General features: G+C 41.6%; 1 protein-coding gene across 1 annotated transcript in view; it reads left to right on the top strand.

Annotated features, from left to right (window-relative positions):
* LOC121181324 (sodium/potassium/calcium exchanger 3-like) overlaps window positions 1-18990 on the top strand; it is a 41510-nt gene extending 22520 nt beyond the window's left edge. Inside the window, exons 3-17 of the mRNA XM_041037237.1 lie at window positions 1294-1370; window positions 6237-6311; window positions 7121-7205; window positions 7737-7840; window positions 9286-9360; window positions 10397-10422; window positions 10522-10575; window positions 10680-10813; window positions 13094-13254; window positions 13851-14121; window positions 14215-14381; window positions 14784-14898; window positions 15095-15207; window positions 15673-15738; window positions 16440-18990. Coding sequence (XP_040893171.1) covers window positions 1294-1370; window positions 6237-6311; window positions 7121-7205; window positions 7737-7840; window positions 9286-9360; window positions 10397-10422; window positions 10522-10575; window positions 10680-10813; window positions 13094-13254; window positions 13851-14121; window positions 14215-14381; window positions 14784-14898; window positions 15095-15207; window positions 15673-15738; window positions 16440-16592 — 1676 coding nt within the window. The 3' untranslated portion in view covers window positions 16593-18990. The remainder of the gene's footprint in view (window positions 1-1293; window positions 1371-6236; window positions 6312-7120; window positions 7206-7736; window positions 7841-9285; window positions 9361-10396; window positions 10423-10521; window positions 10576-10679; window positions 10814-13093; window positions 13255-13850; window positions 14122-14214; window positions 14382-14783; window positions 14899-15094; window positions 15208-15672; window positions 15739-16439) is intronic.
* Window positions 18991-19600: the final 610 nt, after the last annotated feature.

The raw sequence follows: 19600 nt of genomic DNA, 5'->3' as shown, positions 1-19600 counted from the left end.
GTTTGTTTGCCCTTTACTTAGCCATGGAAGATCTCCTGAGATCAAGATCCCCCCCTGAAATGGTGCCAGAGTTGACACAGAATCAAACACTTTCACACAATATTCAGCATTCACATGTACTGTATGTATGCATGTTTTTAGCATGTTAAAGTTAGTGATATATTGTCTGTATGATAAAACATTTCCTCTGAATGATCAACATCTGTGGTCAGATTTCTTTTGTATGTCATCCACAGTCTGTAAACCAATCATATGCTTGTCATTCTTGTGTTGTTGTTGCTCAGTAGTACTATGGACCTCCAAGACAGTTCCTCTGTGTTTACTGCACTGACCAATAAAATATTTCTAATTCTAATATTGCCATTTGTTGCACCACATGCTTAGCAATCATTAGCGTTAGTCCAGCTCTGCCTGGTGCCTGGCTTGTCTTTCCCAGGGAGAAGTGTAGCTGCTGAAATATTTAACAGATGTTAGCAGTGGCCTGTGAATTGGCTCCTGATTTGTGTGGGAAGAGACGACGACAGGGTGGACTCGATGCGTGAGGGACGAGAGGCAACGGTTCCGCAACGCTCTGTGGGAGCCAAGCGCCTGTCACTGGTGTTGGCAGTCAAGGAGGGACTGTGGGGCTGGGAGAGGAGGAGAAGTCAAAAGCGAAGGAGAGGCGGCAGAATAACTTCAGCCACCTTTTAAAACCAAACCCCCTCTTTTTCACCTCCTTCTGTTTTCCCTCACACTCCCTCTGTCTGCCAACTTTCCACTTTTCTCTCCATCGAGCTCTCCCCGTCTTCCGCTCGCACACAGTTGCGCTCTCTTGCTCAATTGTGCTCACATTCCCATGCAGAGAGAAGTGGACTTTGCAAATTGCGGTTAAACTCCCATCACCTTTTCTCTCACTTTTTCTCTCCACCCTACTTCCCATCCTACGTACCCTAAATATCCCTTGCTCTATTTTTACTATTCTCTCTCTCCTCTTTGCCCTCACTTTGTCCTCCTAGCTCTCACTTTTTCCATTTCCCTATTCTCTGGTTGCTCTCTGAGGAGTCACACTCAGTCCTTGGAAGGGCACAGTTAGACTGTCACACACACTTGGGCAAGGAGCTCTCTGAGCAAGGCTTCTTGTCAGTACACATGAGTTCAATGGGTTTCTATGCTCATAGGGTCAACCTCTCTTCTGGGCATTGTAAATATGTTCCCTGTGCCGCGCTCTCTGCTGATACACACATACATACTCACAAAATCACATACCGTATGTTAACTGCTCTAACCTCATGTTTTTGCTCTAACCCCTTCCAGCTCTGCACGAGTTCCCCACAGACCTGTTCACACACAAAGAGCGAACAGAAGGAGCTGTGGCCCTACATGTCCTGTGTGTAAGTTTGCCTTCACCTTTACTACTCTGCATTCATGTGTGCGTGCTCCAACGTGTACAGATGACCTTTTACTGTTTTTGCCAAACACCTTTACATCACACTTTAAAGGATTAGTCTGGTAATATTCTACCTTTACCACAATAAACTGATCCTACTAACAATTATTATCTGTGTGTCCAGTGCCTGGTAGAATAGAATAGATCTTTATTGTCATTGTCACAGGTACAACGAAATTTAAAGTGCTCTCCAGTCAGTGCATTAAGAAAAATATTAAAAAGAATAAATAAATAAAACATATAGAACATATAGTAACATTACTGTACATATAGTACAGTTTTCCTCTGTGCTATAGAACCTCAGTGTTGTCCAGAACCTATTAAAAAGTACATCACTGAGTCACACCGCCACCCTGGGTGACATGTTCCTTCATTAGCATGAACATAGGCACTGCAGTTTATTTTGAGTCAGTCCCACATACATCACCCTTCCGGCACAAATACTCACTAGAGAAACAAATGTGTATTAATTCACAGCTGGAAGTTATTCCACAACAAATGCAAATGCACTATTTACTCCTGTTTTATTAACATTTGCTAAAAACTACAAATCCCAGCTGTTTGAGGAACTTACTGAGCTTTTTTAAAAATAATTAAAATCATATAAGTGTGACCCAATTGTTAAGATTTACATCTTCAGTAGGAATCAGTGAGCTTTGGGCAGAGTGAGTTTAGAGAGATGGTCTAAAACATTTTTGTTTTTTTGTGTAATCATGAGATTTGTTAACAATAGGATAAAAATACAGAAAAACACCATTGCTCTTTAAAAGTCTACAAATTCTGACTGAGCAAATAGAGACAGAGAAATGGTCAAAGATGTCTCAAATGATATGACTTGAGGCAGTTTATCAGACTTCACACAGCTCCCTGGAGAGCTACAAAAGGAACAACAACTGCAGCATCAAAATCCAAACGCAATGATACAGTCCTTATCAGTACCTGTCAGGTTTTTATTGAGTCATGGCATAATTGCTGCTACAATCCAAAGCAAATCAAAACAAATGGTGCCAGATATTGTATCCTCTCTGGCTGAGCTGAGAAGCATCTGGATCTGCAACATGGTACCAGAATTAGTCCTCTCCTCTCCTCTCCTCTCCTCTCCTCTCCTCTCCTCTCCTCTCCTCTCCTCTCCTCTCCTCTCCTCTCGGCATGCCACTGGTTCAGCACACACATGACCAGCCACGTTGGCCTCTGCAGCGTGGCCCAGTAGGGGTCAACAGGCAAGGTTAAGGCTCCGATGGAGCCCTCTGCTGTCACTCTAACATGACTGGAACAAAGCATGCAGAATGTTCCAGTACATGATGACCCATGTTCTGTTGTGCAGTTGCTGATTGTCTCTGGGGGGCTGACTGTAATGGAAGCTCATGCCAGCAGAGCGGCATCTCCAGGGAAATTTGCTGTTCATAAACAGAGCACTAAGAACTATCGAATGGACCATTTGGCCGGTTCATGTCTGACATTATAGGCAATGTCACTACTTACAGAACACCCACCCTCTGAGTTAGCCTTTTCCTGGAGTAGAAGGACAGATAAAAATAACCTTTTCTAGGATGCTCAGCTTCTTAAAAAAGCAAAAAATAAAGTATATCATCACCAGCTATTTACCTGTAATGTCTAACCTTCAGAATAATGTACTCTGTCATTTCATAGCAGGTGTTACTGTACTTTGTTTTGAGAGAACAGCATACTCTGTAGTTTTAGGAAGGACAGTCAGGGCTAATACCTGTAGCACTAGTAGACTGTGTAGTTGTAATGCTGTTGTACTTTTCCACATTTACCAGTTTTAGAAAATGAGCGTGAGAATTCAGATGCAAAATGTGCCCAAAGGCCAAGGAAACATCTTCAAATGCTTTGTTCTGTCCAACCAACATTCATAACTATGAGAACATTTCATTTACACTTATATCAATGAAATAGTAAAGCAGAGAAACGCAGCAAATTCACACATTGGAAAATGTGGAAACAGACAAGGTTTGGCACTTTTGCTTTATAAATGAAGAAAATGATTAAGCAGTCAACAGATTTCTGGTCAATTGATTTTCTGTCGACTGATCAATTCATCAATCTATAGTTTCAGCTCTACAATAACCCATACAATCACACTCCAAGGCAGACCTCATAGAAAAAAAGTATTTAAAAGTATTTTTCAAGGGTAGTAATTCATTTTTATTCTGTAAAAACATTTTAACACTACATGATGACCCATAACACGGATCTCTGGTCTTGTCTGTCTTGACTTGTGTCTTGACCTGAGACTTCATGACAAAGACTTTAATTACTCTGTCCAATTTTTGCAGGTCTAATTTAGACCTGAGATTGGGTTAAGATAATGTCATATGTATATATGTAAAAGCTCCGGATTTAAAGACCTCCAGTACTTTATGCACACATAAACCATATGTACAAATGGAAACAAATGTACTTTCATCATACACTTGTTCACTCACTGATAGCCACACACGCTCACACCCAGCTACAGTTGGCTTTAGACCGTGATAAAGTCTGTTTTCCCTACCCTCTGTCTCAACCCTAAATCAGAATCCAGATTAAACCCAGTCATCAGGATTACATGTGACTTTTGACCTCTTGCTTGCCCTGAGCTGACAAATCTCCACCTCAGTGACTGATGGCCTTGTGCTTATGGCACTCGTCTCCTTCACATACGCACACCCACACATGCACGCACACACATACACACACACACACACACACACACAGAAAGTAATTCAGTACATGGACTCAGTCATAGCTCTCATGCAGGTGTTGGGTAGTTCAGCTCACTTTCACCTGCTTTCAGAAAAAGGAAATAGAAGAACTGCTGGTGCACAGTCAAATGTGACTCAGTACTGAGCACAAAAGTAAAAAGGAACATTCATTCACCTCATCACTCTGGCTGTTAGCCGGTCTTTGAAAGGTTCATTGTTACAAAGTGTAAGAACATTCATGCCTTTCCTTTGTTCACACATTTCCAGTGAGTCTGTCGTCACTACCTGACATGTTCTCTCTTGATCATCGCTACCTGTGTTTCATCTCCACCCTGTCTTGATTCCCCTCAGTGCTCTGTATTGTATGAGTTATGTGATTCTAAGGAAAGGTTGCATGTGGTGGGTTTAATGCAATAATATGCCAGGGAAGAAAAAAACAAATCGGTAATATACAGCTCAGTATTTACAGTTATGAGTCCTGCAAAGGTGATATCTTTGATTTTTTATTTTTTTTTAAAGGTGGTGTCCCACAAGACTCAATGTTAGACCCATTATTGTTTGTTTTCTGCACAGGTGATATTTGTATTCAGTTGTATTCAGTTTCTTTGCAGATGATACACATTTATTTTAGTGTTAAGAATTTAAATTATTTTTAAATAGTGTGAAAAAGTAATTGACGTTTCTACAGAAAAAAACTATTTAAGAAACAATTCACCGTCTGGGGAAATCACTTAAAAAATTCACAAAGCAAATTTAAGATGAGTTTTAAATCTAAAGCATTTTTGAGAGTGATAATAGATAATAAATTATGCTTGTTAACCACATATAAATTATGTCACAGCAAAAATGTCAAAGTTTATCTCAGTACCGTAGAAAGTCAAGGATTTATCAAAGTAAAATTCTAGTATATTTCAGTCTAGTTTATTTTCCCTGAATGTGGCAGGGCGATTCTATGGGTCGTGCTAACGTTGCTCTCTGCTTTATCGACTCGGGGAAACAAGAACTGGGGCAGAACGACTTATATTGGAGCAATCTACACAAGCGTACTATTCACTTGTACTTCCACATATTTCTTTCTTGGGGACATATGGGGAAGTAAACTGAAAAACAGATACAAATCTAGTGTTCATGCTGCAAAAGACCCAACAAAGCCCATTGTTTATTAACTTAAAGGCTAAACTTCAGAGACAAGCAGCTTTTAAAACTGTTTGAAACTGTGTATAAAGTCAAAGATAAATTACCTGGAAGTACAACTTTACCTGAAAAGTGAAATGAAAGAAAATCCATACGAGGAACTGCAGCATGTTTAAAAACCAGAGGGTGCAGAGCACAGGAGGAACTGAGGTATAAACAATATATTGAACAGATATACAGCATATTGTTTTGCAGTGTGTCAGATATTGTTCTTTAGCTTAGGCCAGAAGTGTTACTCGAAGTTAGAGGCCATGTTGCTTTTCTGTTGTGTCGATTCAGATAGTTAATTTTAGTAGGGAAATAAACAAAATATAAATTTAACTAACCTTCCCTCATGGGCCTTGTTATTGCCAGTACATTTTAAAAGTGAAAACACACTTCCCTATTTAAAAATGTAAATAGTGTGGTTTCACAGTTATGTTATTCATGAATTTTTAATGTTTGATCCGTTAATGTACTGCACTGTGTTTGCATGGGATCAGATCTCTGACTCTTTAGCCTTCAATTAGTAGACTTGTTTCACTTTTCATGGAAATTTACATATAACTTTAATGCAGCAGTAAGAACAGAGGGGAGTTTTCAGGGCAGCGCTCAGGGTACGTACAGAGGTTTGTTCAAAATAGAATAAAAAGCAGGAGAAGACATGAAAAGTGGTAAACAACAGCACTTTTTCTTACCAAATATGACACATGATAAATCACAGGCTGGCTTTACGTTATGACAGTTAACAGTACACTATGAACCCATATTGGTGTGGACTTTCCAACCTTATCATATGATATGTATCACATGAGGTAATGTCCCTCGTCCCTGGAATATTTATCACTCTCTCTCTCTCTCTCTCTCTCTCTCTCTCTCTCTCTCTCTCTCTCTCTCTCTCTCTCTCTCTCTCTCTCTCTCTCTCTCTGCAGACCATTTACATGTTCTGTGCCCTGGCTCTCGTTTGTGATGACTACTTCGTCCCCTCCCTGGAGAAGATATGTGAGGTATTAAACACTCAGGAAATGCATTAAATTCAGGGTTCAGTTGAAAATCCAAGTTATGAAGAGTGTGTTCCTTTCTTACTTGCTTTTTCCAGAGCTTTCATTTGCAAAAATGTCTATGAAAACATGCCAAAAAAATAAAAACATGCCAAAAAACACTTTACATGCCATCTGGCTTTATTGTTTCATACAATAAGACTATTATTGTTTTTGGTCTTATTTAAGAAATGGATGCAGTAGTGTAACACTTCTACCAAAAGAAAGACATTGATCATAATGCATAATATATAATTTCAGGTAACATGTATATGTACAAAATGTATAGTGCTATCTTTATAGCACTATAAAGATCTTCTTTCCTCATCTCCAAGGCTTTGTCAAGTAACTGAAAAACTTAAAGGTGGCCTATTTAAATATCTAAACAGTCTTTGTATACTGCCCATGTTTAAAAGAAAAAGAAGTTTAAAAAGAACTGTTTTTATTCTACTAAGCGAGGTATTGCTAGTTCCGAGTTGAAAGGCGACTGGAAAAGAAAATAGAAACAGTTTTTATTGGAAAAATAGTTTTTTCCTCTTCCAGACCAACATAATGTCAGTTTTTAACATTTGGTGGTGAGGTACCAGATTTACAGTGTGTTGATACAATTACACATACAGTGAGCAAGCATTAGTGGATCTTAATGACCAGCTCAACGGTCAAAGGTCAGGCAGTGGCTGATCTCTTGCTGTTTGTGTCTCAGACTAGTCTGGATTTTGTAGCTAGTATTTCCTGCGGAAAAATTTACTTCATATTTATCTCTTCTTCTGTGCCAGCGTCTCCATCTCAGCGAGGACGTAGCAGGTGCGACCTTCATGGCCGCTGGCAGCTCGGCTCCTGAGCTCTTCACGTCCGTCATAGGTACAGTGTTTACTACACCCATCCCTACCATCCTGTCCTTCCTTTGTTCTGACCAAAACACATGCTGCAGTACTGTGTCTGCATTAGGGAGGAGGCAAGCATGTCTTTTAAATGGATGCTTTACTGTAATGCTTAAATCCCAAGACTGTAACAAGGCTGTAAACAAACATGGCTGTCAACATACTGAATGATATCACATTTAAGTTATCTTATGCAATACGCTGTGGAGCATTGCTGGTGAGTAAAGGCCATGTGTTCTGCTTTGTTTTGGGTTTGTTTTTCTTTCATCATGGGTGTGTTTAGTGTAGTACTATCTATATATCTATTATTTACATATGTTTGACAGCTGTTTGTCACCACTGAAGATGCTGTGCTGCAATTGGATATGTCAAGTAGTGTTCAACACATCATCTGCACTCTCTGTGGAGTCATAATACTCTGTGTGTGTGTGTGTGTGTGTGTGTGTGTGTGTGTGTGTGTGTGTGTGTGTGTGTGTGTGTGTGTGTGTGCTGGCTCATTCTCCCCCCCCAGGGGTTTTCATCACTAAAGGTGACGTGGGTGTGGGGACCATTGTGGGCTCAGCCGTCTTCAACATCCTCTGCATCATCGGTGTGTGTGGCTTCTTCGCCGGCCAGGTACGGCCAGGTCACTGCAGCCAAGTCCTCCGCTGACCTGGTGGCATTTTCACAGAGCACAGCCGGCTGCCTAATGTCACCTTTACATATTCAGCCACATAAACACAAGGTGTTAGAATGCGTTCATGCATACATGCATGTGTTTATGCAGAAGAGGCAGGACACGCGTACACACTGTTGATTTATGTACGCACAGCCTCCTGATTTTTTATAGCTACCTGTGGGATCGTTGACACTGATCAGTACTGATGTTACAGAGGGAGCAGTAGGAGATTTTTTTTTATCACTGGTTAACTGTTTAACAGTGTAGGAGCAGTCTTTCACAGAGGCTTATGTTTAGGCTGTGGCTCTACCTGTGATGTCCTTCCTGGTGCTGCTTGATATTAACCACATAAATATAAACCAAACTTGGTGGTCAGCCAGAAAGAGACAAATATGTTCCATTGCTTCTGCTCACTATTTTTGACTGTTGACTTTCATGCGTCACATCAGAAAACTTTTCATGCCACAACTATCCTCAGTCCTGAAGCATAAAGAAGATACACACTGATTGTGTTTTATTCTTTTCATATTTAATTGTAGAAAATTCTGTCTGTAGCACACAAGGACATTTTTCAAAAAGATATTTTTGCTTGGTTTGCTTGAACCATCCAGATATACAACATCACATCAGTGTGAACACAACAGACAGTGTGTATCTCTCTTTTGCTTTGCATCCTTGGTGCTGTGCCTGAGATACAAAGATAACATAATATAGTGCAGCCTCTCTCTGATGCTATCTGATATGCCAGGGACATGGAAATGAGCGGAGAACACGAATAAGCTCTCAGCTCTGAAAAATATATGCACTGAACTCCAAACAGTGATGCAATCCCAGATTGTGCGTTACGTAATCACAGCGAGATAATGAGGGCGGGCGGTGTAACGGGTCTTGGAGGGATGGGGTTCAGTAAAATCATCTTCCAGCGTAGCCGTGCACCTCACTACTGTTTATTACCTTTGGCTGGCTGTTCATAGCAGGTTCCTTCTACAAAGAACCATTGTACAGTGAAACAGAGTACAAGCAAACATCTCAAGCTTTGTTATGCTCTAACTTTGCCCTCTGCCTCGCAGCAGCAAACGGTCCCACAGCTGGGAGTGGCACATTCAAGATATGATTTCTGACCCTCCACTTATGTATACAGTGTGAGCGCTGTGTGGGAGAGCGTTACCGTGTTAGTCACTGCATTGTGGGCTCCTGCATTGTATCTGATTACATAAAGTTGATAAACACACCGGCACCTTTTCCTACGTAGGATGGTACTTTGCAATTGGCTTTTTCACTGACTGTGATTCAGGAGGTTAACTTTAGAGCTGGTCCGTTTACATTAGTATGGTAATGATGTTAGAGGCGTGAACGGTGAACTTATCTCTGTTTTCTTTTTTTTTTTTTCTTCCCCTCGCAGGCTGTGAAGCTCTCTCACTGGGCTCTGCTCCGAGATTCCATTTATTACACATTTTCTATCATAGCCCTCATTGCGGTAAGAGCTTATAGACTCACATGAAAATTCAGAGGACAAATGATCAAGTGTGTGGTGATTGCAGAAATACAGCATGCAGCGGTACTTACAGGGCCACTCTCTACAAAGCATATAAGCCCAATAAGTGCAGTGCATGATTCTGTGCAATCCATCCTGTGCTAAAGAGTGTGACATGTACTGTGGTATTTAGGGAGTCTTTAGAAAGACTGAAGCTGTGCCTCAAATCCATTACACACTGTAATTCACAGCAGGTATTGAGCAGTATACTCACACTAATAAAGGGACAAAATCATATACGCTCACAAACACTAAATACTAAAACCACTTCAGCTTTGAGTTTGCTGATGGTCACTTTAATCCCCAGTGTAACGCACAATGGAAATGGAGCAGTGGTAGAAAGTAACTAAGTACATTTACTCAACTATCGCACTTATGTACACCTTTGTAGAAGTATGTATGAATTTTATGCAGCATTATACTTCAAAGGGAAATATTGTACTTCTTACCTGAATGTTTAGGTACAGGCAGGTACTTTGCAGATTAGGACTATGGACTAAACTGCTCAACTGCATGTAAAGTAAATGTATGTCAAGCAGTTAAAGTTCAGTCTATGGTCTACATGGACCAACTACAACAGTAACAATCTTTCATACAAACAAACAAAAACAGATAAATCAGCAGAAAAGTGTGTCACAACATCAACATCTAGACTGCACTCTTTATAATATTATTTTCAGAAACCCAACATTCCCCCATGAGCAAGTGACACTTGAAAGGAAAAACAGACAGGCAGGGGAAACCTCCAAAGTGACTGCAGGATAAAAAAAAAAAAAAGAACAGTGCACTTTTTCAGTGTCTTTCTTTCTTTACATGAAATTGAATGAACCAAAAGGTCATGTTCTGACCTTTTTTTTTTTCTGGTTCTCTAAGCTCTGTATTAGTCATGCCCTCTAGTGGAGTAGATGCCAAAATACAGAATTACTTCAAATTTCAATTACTTCCCACACCTAATCTCCGCTTTCTCTTGCCTTTTTAGTTCATCTACGATGAGAAGGTGTGCTGGTACGTAAGGTTTTTTTTGCAGAAACCTCAATATATATAAATGATTCTGTGGTGCTTAATCGTTGTGCACACTGTGCTGACTTGGTGTTTGTGTGCCAGGTGGGAGTCTCTTGTCCTGATTCTCATGTATGCAGTCTACATCCTCATCATGAAGTGAGTGTCATTCTCAGAAGCTGATAATACTTTGTGTTATCTGATTGGTTGTTCTTAGTTTTAAAGGCTGTGTTCCCCTTTTGTTATTGATTTGTCACCGTCAGGTTTAACGGCAGGGCTCATCGCTATTTTGACCGTCGAAAGAAGAGCTCCGTGAATCTGGCCAATGGGCTGACAGGAAGCACTGATCTGGAGGATAACGTCACATGTGATGCTACCGCGGTTCTGCTCAAGAAAGGTATCTCAAATCATTCTCACAGGCTTTGCCCTCTGACAGGACTCTGCAGGTTTCACTTGCTCATCTCAACGCACTAAAATTTGCATAAAGGCAGCTGGGGCACCAGCCCTCATCTATTTTTGTTCTTCTTCACGAAAAGATACTCAGGGATGACTTTACTGAATAAGTTCTGTGTATCTTGTCCTGGATTGATCCTCACTGCTGATACTCCACCATGCTGTCTGACTTTTGGGCTTTGTATGTAGTGAGGTGACGGCAGAATTCCCAGTGCTCCCTGGTAGTCAAGAAAACCTTCCCCTATATGATGTTTTTGAGACCAAGGTCGACTGTTGTAACCCAGTAGCTCTCATGGTGGGGACAGTTGATGGTAGGCAGCATGCAGTCTGGTGCAGCTGGACGTTTCAGTGGAGACGATTGATAAGTTGTCCTTTAGAGAGGAGGAAGTGCCTTGCATAGTATAAAGAAAACCCTAACCAGGGATGTTGCCAATGCCTTTGGCTGCGCCATGGCTTTATTTATTTCCCAGCATCTGAGTCTGTTTGATTAACCAGCCACCAGAAGGACAAGGAAAATCTCCTGGGTCTTCAGCTGTCAAAGAAGGGACTGTTCTGGCCACATAGCACTTCCACAGATTACTCTAATGTGTGCAGCTGTCTCTCTGCCCTCAGAGATAAGGTAAAATATGGGTCACAACAACAACTAACAGAAGAGAGTAGTGCAAGATGCTGGCTAAGGTTCCACCCGTCTTCAGCACAGCCTGCTCCGTCAGCTTGTTCTGCATCTGATACTCTGACTGCTGCTCCGGTGAGAACAAGTGACCCTGCTAACTTGTTCCTTGGGGTTTGCTGAAGATGCAATAAAGAGAACTAGGGTGGCAGGTGGCAGTTGTTTCAGCAGATGGTTGCCAGGCTGGATGTGTTTGAATGTGCAGCGTCACAAATGGTCCCCACAGTGGCCGTGAGGGACCTGGACTATTGGATGGTTCTTCGGATTTTTTGCAGATGAAAGGACTCCAGGGTGATTTCAGTGTCCATGGACTCTTCTCTGACAGGGCCTACTGTGACACGGCATGAAGATAGTGTATGACTCTGAGCGGAAAGTGGTCACATGAACCTACTACATCCACTGATACAGGAGGAGGAATGTATTGGTGACATCTCAGGGCACCATGCTGGCCTGTGTGGACAGACAGGGCGGAGTTCACTCTGAGCCACTGCTGCAGACTGCTGAGAGCCTTTGGACACTTAGTGTTTTACAGTTCATAGAGATCAGATCCAAAAATGGAACAATTTGAAACAGTGTCCTGACATTATAAGTTTGATAAGGTGGAAATGAAACTGTGGACTTCAAGGCTTATCGCCCAGTGCTGCTGTGCTGCACCAGTTTACCCTGCAAAGGTGCACCCATCTACAGTTGCCATCCATTATTCATAATTACTCTGTCTTTCTACTGCTCTTTGTGTAATTCTCCAGGTTCAGTGAGCACTGCACTGCTCACCTGCTACCACGTGTACTGTTACTGTGGGTGAATGTTTCTTATACAGAAATCTGTTACTAATACAGGTTTATTTTGTGACTTTCAGAACAAATATATTTACAGTATCTACCTAATACAGTGTGGAACATGTGAATGTGTTGACACTGCTGCAGAGACAAACCGACATATAATATCATTGCATATTATCAGCAGCTAGCTCAGCATATTCATTCCACACAGGTCTATAGATTTAGAAGAGCATGGAACGTGAAGGGTGGCACTGTGGTTTGCACTGTTGCCTAGCAATAAGAACATCCTGGATCCCGCTGGCTGCCTGAGGCCTTTCTGTACGAAGTCTGCATGTTCTCCCTGTGTCTCTGTGAGTTTCCTCAGGGTGCTTCATTTCCTTCCAGCAGTCTGAAGACATGCAGGTCAGGTCAGCTGGAGATTCTAAATTGCCTGTAGCTGAGAATGTGAGTGTGAACGTTTATCTGTCCACACGTGTTAGCCTTTCCATTCGACTGCCGTGTTGCCATGCACCTCTCGCCCAATGGGCTGCTGGATCGGTCTCCAGTTGGTGCAGATGATGAATTGATGGAGTTCGCTTGTCCTGAATTTCTGGCAATTCACACAAATCTATACAAATATAATCTTTTTTTTTTTTTCGAAGGAATACTCCTTTTAAAACATTTTCAGCACAAAACTGGAGGGTAGAAAGTGTATGAAACCCTTAAAAAGTATTTTGGGTCACAGTGAACACATAGCGCTGCAGTCACATGAACATTGTCTGTTGTTTCTTACTAGCTAACTTCCACTGTAAGCCGTCAGTGCTGATGGTAGATGAGCTGCTGTCTGCATACCCCCACCAGCTGTCGTTCTCTGAGGCCGGCATGAGGATCATGATCACCAGTCATTTCTCTCCAAGAACCCGCCTCACCATGGCCTCTCGCATGCTGATCAATGAGGTACATATACACTAAACTATACACGCACTCACATACGTGTGCACATCGTATTGAGTTATGTAGTTTTACGTTTTACTGGTTATTTCAAATGGAAGAAAGACGAATCACAGCAGAGCGACACTCAACAGAAATGTAGTTTACTCAACTAAAGTTGCTTTGAAAAAAAAAATCCCTGCCAAAACCAGAGTCTTAGCATAAATACAAACCAAATAACACTGTCTGGCTTCAGCTGAGGAGAGACTGAGCTGAATGTTCGTTTTTCTTTTCAGTATTACAGCCAGCATTTTCCCTCAGACACCTGTCTGCTGCAGACCACAGTCTGGATGTAAATCCAAACCAAACAACTTCATTTGGGATTTTGACGGAAAGAAAATGAACTTTCAGTTCGGTTTCAGACAAATATCAGGGACCTTCCTGATTTCTATGATACGAATAAAAAATAAAAGCAAACTGAAGTAGTGAACTGGGACTCAGAAAGATTGTGTAACAGTACCACTGACAACACAATAACAATACAAAATGTCCAGATGTGTTAGCGGAACAGTGGTAGTGATATCTGAATGGTGTCTTTAATAATGCTCTGTTATCACTTCCAGAGACAAAGACTGATCAACACGACAGAGACTCGAGTCAACCGCATCACCAACGGTGATTCGGACTCAGCGGCCAGGGCTCAGGGGAGGCGGGGCTTAGAGAATGGCATGGGCGGGGCTGAGCAGGGTCTGAATGGAAGGTGCAGGCTTCAGCGGCTGGAGTCTGGGAACGAGACAGAGAACGAAAATGAGGATAACGAGAACAATGAGAACGACGAGGAGAGAGAGGGAGAAGATGACAGTGGAGGCCCCCTGGTGCCATTCAAGGTCCCAGGTATGGCACAGAGGACATTTTGAAATAAATGACTGGTTTGTTTGTACTTCTAGCGTCATATCTATTATCCTCTCTCTTCCTGTCTCCGTCCAGCTGGAGCGTGTAACAAGCTGAAGTGGCTGTTCATGTGGCCGCTGTCCCTGCTTCTGTTCTTCACCGTGCCCAACTGTGCCAAGCGGCGCTGGGAGAGATGGTTCATGGTGTCCTTCCTCACCGCCACCATCTGGATTGCTGGTCTCTCATACATCATGGTGTGGATGGTCAGTCCACTCAGTCTCCCTCATTAACACATTGAAAACACATCCTGGTCTGGAGGAAGTTGTACTTTTCTGTGTGCTGAAAATGCTAATAGACAAACGGCGTATTGTTTTTGGCTAAATGGAAGCAGACTGTATGCTGCATATGAATTCTGCAAAATGCCAGAAGCATGCTCTTTCTGTGAGACAGTCCCAGAGAAAGCTGATCGATCACTGCATTCATTTACTAACACCATTCATGTGAATCATGAAGAAGCTTTTTCTTGCATTTTGCACACTGAGGCTACTGAAAACATGCTTCTGTTTCGGAAATTTAATTCCAGTGTTAGTCTTTATTTGACTGAATGTACCGATGAACTTTGTATAAAAGACAGTATTATGAGAGGAGATCTGTCTGGGTTTCAGGTGACTGTGATCGGCTTCACTCTCGGCATACCTGACGTCATCATGGGCATCACCTTCCTGGCGGCAGGCACCAGCGTCCCAGATTGCATGGCTAGTGTTATAGTGGCACGGCAAGGTACACACACACACACACACACAGACCAATAGACTCTCCAGCAACAAAACACAGGAAGATGAAATCAGAATCTGTGATGAAAACAGAAATGCTGTTAAGAGAGGGAGGGGCTGTTCACAGCAGAATATCACTTGTCATCACTGACTTGTCTCCTGACTGTATACAGACCTTGACAGCGTTGCTCTCCTTGCCTCAGGTATGGGAGACATGGCCATCTCCAACTCCATAGGCAGTAATGTGTTTGACATCCTGGTGGGCCTAGGCCTGCCCTGGGCGCTGCAAACACTCTGCATCGACTACGGCTCCAACGTGAGTGCTTCTCAGCTCAGCCAGAGGAGATTCTGCTGGACTTGGACCAGAATAGAACAGAAATGTGTTTATGAAGGACGGGAACAATAGTCTGTAACATGCACAGCAAAGAGACTACTGTTGTACACAGAAACACCCACTCTTTATTTGTTGGGGGCGTTGCACAGTTTCTCACCTTACTCTGGGAACATTTTATATGTTCATTGGCATGCTGCTGATCACTCTTCACACAAGCAAAAAAAATCTCAGTAGGTGAAATTAAAGCCAGTCCCTAACTGTAAATGCAGGATGTAATTGTGTGTGTGTGTGTGTCAGGATAGAGAACAGCCTCTGCCTTGTTTTCTTTGAGCCAGGCTTTTTATAAACGTGCATTTTAAAGCCATTTAGGATCACGACAGTGTAACGTTTGTAAAAAAAAAAATATATAGTATACCAAAGGATAACACTCTGTGTCTGTCTCCTCAGATCCATCTTAACAGCAGAGGTCTCATATTCTCTGTTGGACTCTTACTAGCCTCAGTATTCTTCACAGTAAGTATATATATCTACAGGTGACTGGGTGTGACATCTTTGTAGTTTTATATCTTCCAAGAAAGCTAAAATATCACTGCAGGCATTTGTGTCTCATAACTGCAGCACTAATACCGTCTTTTTATTTTGGTTCAATGAAATCCAGAGTCAGAGAAATGATGGGAGGAAATGTAGCTCAGATAACCTACGTGAATCAGATTATTATTTGACTGTAGAACATGTACAGCAGCGATATGTGCTGGGTATCACCTCGACACTTTCTACAGAGGAAGGAAACACCAAGCTCAGCAAAGCAAGGAGTGGCTACACTGCCATTATGAACGGGGTGTGTTGATGTAGTGAGAGGAGTATGTCATGATCACTGTCTTTGCTTCATTTTTGTCTTCTGAATAGATGATTATGATTCTGCTGCAGCTATTTCATGCATTTTGTAGTAAAGACTGTACAGTTAAATAAATAGAACCAGTGCAATGAAACCACGCCTATGCCCTTCAGCCCAACGATGCATTTCGTGGCATGGCCCCTCCAGTCTCTTCTCTTCAGTCTGTTTTGCCTTTTTTTCCTCCTCAGATGTTCTCAAACAGCAGAAATTGTTTAAATGTCTAATCTCTCAGAGTTGTGATGCTAACCTCCTCGCCTGTTTATTGTTGTACCGTGCTCTCACCTTCCTCTCTCACTAATTCCGGCTCCTCCACCTGCAGGTTCTCGGTGTCCATTTAAACAAGTGGACTCTGGATTGGCGACTGGGCTTGGCCTGCCTTGTCATGTACGCCATCTTTCTGTGCTTCTCCATCCTCATCGAGTTCAACGTCTTCATCTTCGTCAATCTTCCCATGTGTCGAGACATCCACTGACCCCCCTCCTCTTCTTCTTCTTCCTCTTCTACTTCTACTTCTTCCTCTGGCTGGTGGAGGAAACCTCACCTGGCTTCCAGTTTCTTGGCACCTTGGAACCAAGTCCTACCTTTTATTTTTCCAAATAGAAAAATAGAGATCTATATGATTTATCTTTGGTGCAATACACACGAGAGAGAGAGAGAGAGAGAGAGAGAGGACACCGGAGGTTTGGGTTTTTTTGGGGGGACCAGAGAGGTGGCACGAAGAGAAAGTCCCAGCAGCAGTGATTGCTGCCAATCGTCTAATGAACCGAAAGGTTGGCTGGAGTGAACTTAACTGTATTAACACCGACAGTTAGGCTACTGTTGGTGAAGAAGCTGCTACTGTAACTGACTGACTGGAGGAAAGAGAGAAATCCTGCGCTAACAGCGATTTTTAGCTGGATTGTTTGTTACTCTTTGTACAAGTTTGGATATAAGCACACGATTAAGGTATTTTTAAGTAAAAACTGGCTTTCTCTGTATATATTTGAGGATTATATAAGTACTAATATTAGCTGATATATTGGACTCTCTTATGCACAACTGGATCAGTCTTGCAAAGCTGAATGATCCGAAGCACCCTGTGTTTTATGTTAGTGATTCGGTCTGCCAGTAACACTCTCAGAATGCTTCAACATGTCTCCCATGCTCAGTACCAGCCAACTTAGCATGCTGTACTAGCCACAAGTCAACTCTAGCTTTGCACTGACAGAGAGAATCTAGATATTTAACACTATTCATATAGAGTCTATTCGTGTTTGTTTTTCTGTCTCTCTACAGGCATGTCCAAGTAGATGTGGGCGTTATTGTTCTTCAGTAAAACCCACATAAGAAAGGGATCTCCCTGGAACTGACATCCAGCACTGTCACTTTATGGATTAGAAATATTATTCTATCATTGCAAGGCGTCTACAGGTACTCTAAACATGTAACTACTGAAGTTAAAGTTCCCTCTAGACGGTAGACCTCCTGTGCTATACTAAAGAATTAGTTTTTAGTCTCTGAGTTGAATATAACGTTGTTACTTCTTAAAGCCAAAAGTATTTTTAGAATAGAAGTAAGAGTCATAGATTTGGAATTTAAGAGTCAGCTCGAGTGCACTGTGTGTGTGTCTGTGTGTGTCTATGTGTGTGTTTGTGTGTGCGTGCAAGAGTGTGTGTGTATGTGTGTGTGTGTCACAATCTTTAGGGGAGCCAAGGATACCACTGTTACTGGGAAGACATAATCATGATTTATTTATGAATTAATTTATTCAAAGATCATGTCTAACCTCCAGTTTCAGCCCTTTGGGTCATGTACAGTGTATTAAATGGAACACTCTCCGCTCTTTGTTGACAGAGCTGTACAATGTACTGTACCTAATATATAATCTAAGTACTGGAAACTGACTTGATGTTGTTTATATTTAAGAACTTAGAACTTTATAATTTATCGGTTTTTGTATAGTTTGGAAAAGATATTGCCACATTTGTTTATTGGTGCAAACACAGTGATCTTTGAAGATGGTGCACGGCCAGGGTGGGTTGTCATGGAGATGTTTGTGTTTCAGTGAGATGGACTGAAAATGCAGTCTTTATCACCGGGGTAGGAACCTAAGCCTCCCCCTGCGTGTTAAATTAATGATGTAAATGATTCACTTTCAGGGGAACAGGATATTAATGGCACATGACCCTTTGAACTCTCACAGCGTATTGTTTCTTAAACACAGTTGCTTGAACTCTTGTGCCATCTCTTGGATTGGAGGCTTCTAAACCGAGGTGTGAGGCCATTCTCCTGCTTGTATTTGAGCCAAAAAAAAAAAAAAAAACCCCACCTTTGTCAGCAGTATTGCCACTCTGTTTTAGCATGTGTTCGGACAAAATGTGGAAGATACGTATTTTTATTTTATTTTGTTTTTACCTTGGAGGATTCTCATGCTGATAGAATTGCTGATTAATTAAAAGCGTCCTCTGCAGGTGTTGATGCGCCTCCTGTGGCCACGAGAGGGCGCTGTAGAGTTGTGTTTCACCCTCAGAGATGGCTGTTCTTTTACACACACACACGCAGTAGAAAGTGGTTTGGGTATATTTTCAGGTAGGCTACATAGAGAAATACTGGTCGGTTTGCATGCCTCTTTCATAATTCCAATTATTTTGTGTGTAATTTTAATGCATTTCCAAGATCAAAAAGGCACTGTCTTGATTATGCTGTACATATCAGGGGGATATGCTATTATAAACACAGACGTTTGAATAACTTCTGATGAGCAGTTATATTTGAGATATATACAGTATGTAGAATGTAGGCCTACAGCAGTTAGTTTCCAGCTAATTAATGTCGTTTTATGCTCATGTCTTTTGAATTGTTTGTAAATCCTCCTTTTTGTTGATGAGGACCTCTGGGCAGCGCTCTGAGTCAGAGAGAGATACAGATGTTGGCCTTGTTCCCAGTGGTCTTCTTGCAATAAACTGATTTACATACACATATTGTTTTCCCATGTCTCTATGAGCTGTGTGGTGGACTGATGACAGTTTAAATTTAACCCAACAGTATATCGTTCTTTACTTTACTCAGTTCTTCTTCCCTCTTCTATTCTCATTTTAGCATCTTTCAGCTGGTTGTTTTTGTTTTGCTGGCCTGTGACTGTTGTTTTGGTCCACTCTCACTGCTCCCATGATATGCACAGCACACTTCACATATTCATCTTTATTAAATATTTGATAAAAACTCACTTACCAGTTATTACATTACTCATATTTAACATTACACTGTATATTTGTAACTTTTCTCTAGATGCCTTTAATCAAACTTCTTGCACAGTAACACCTGATTTGTGTGATTGGGCCATGGATCTTAGAGGGTTGTGTGCCTGTGTGATAAATATAGCATTATATTATTATATTTCTGAGCTGAATTCGCTGCATGTGTCAATATTTCATGTCAGAACTAAAAGTTAAGCAGAAAATTGCCATCACCTCCTCAGCCAATCAGAGGGAGGCGTCATAT

Source organism: Toxotes jaculatrix, chromosome 4, assembly GCF_017976425.1.
Source record: "Toxotes jaculatrix isolate fToxJac2 chromosome 4, fToxJac2.pri, whole genome shotgun sequence".
Taxonomy (NCBI): domain Eukaryota; kingdom Metazoa; phylum Chordata; class Actinopteri; family Toxotidae; genus Toxotes; species Toxotes jaculatrix.
This window is presented reverse-complemented; position numbering and strand designations above follow the sequence as displayed.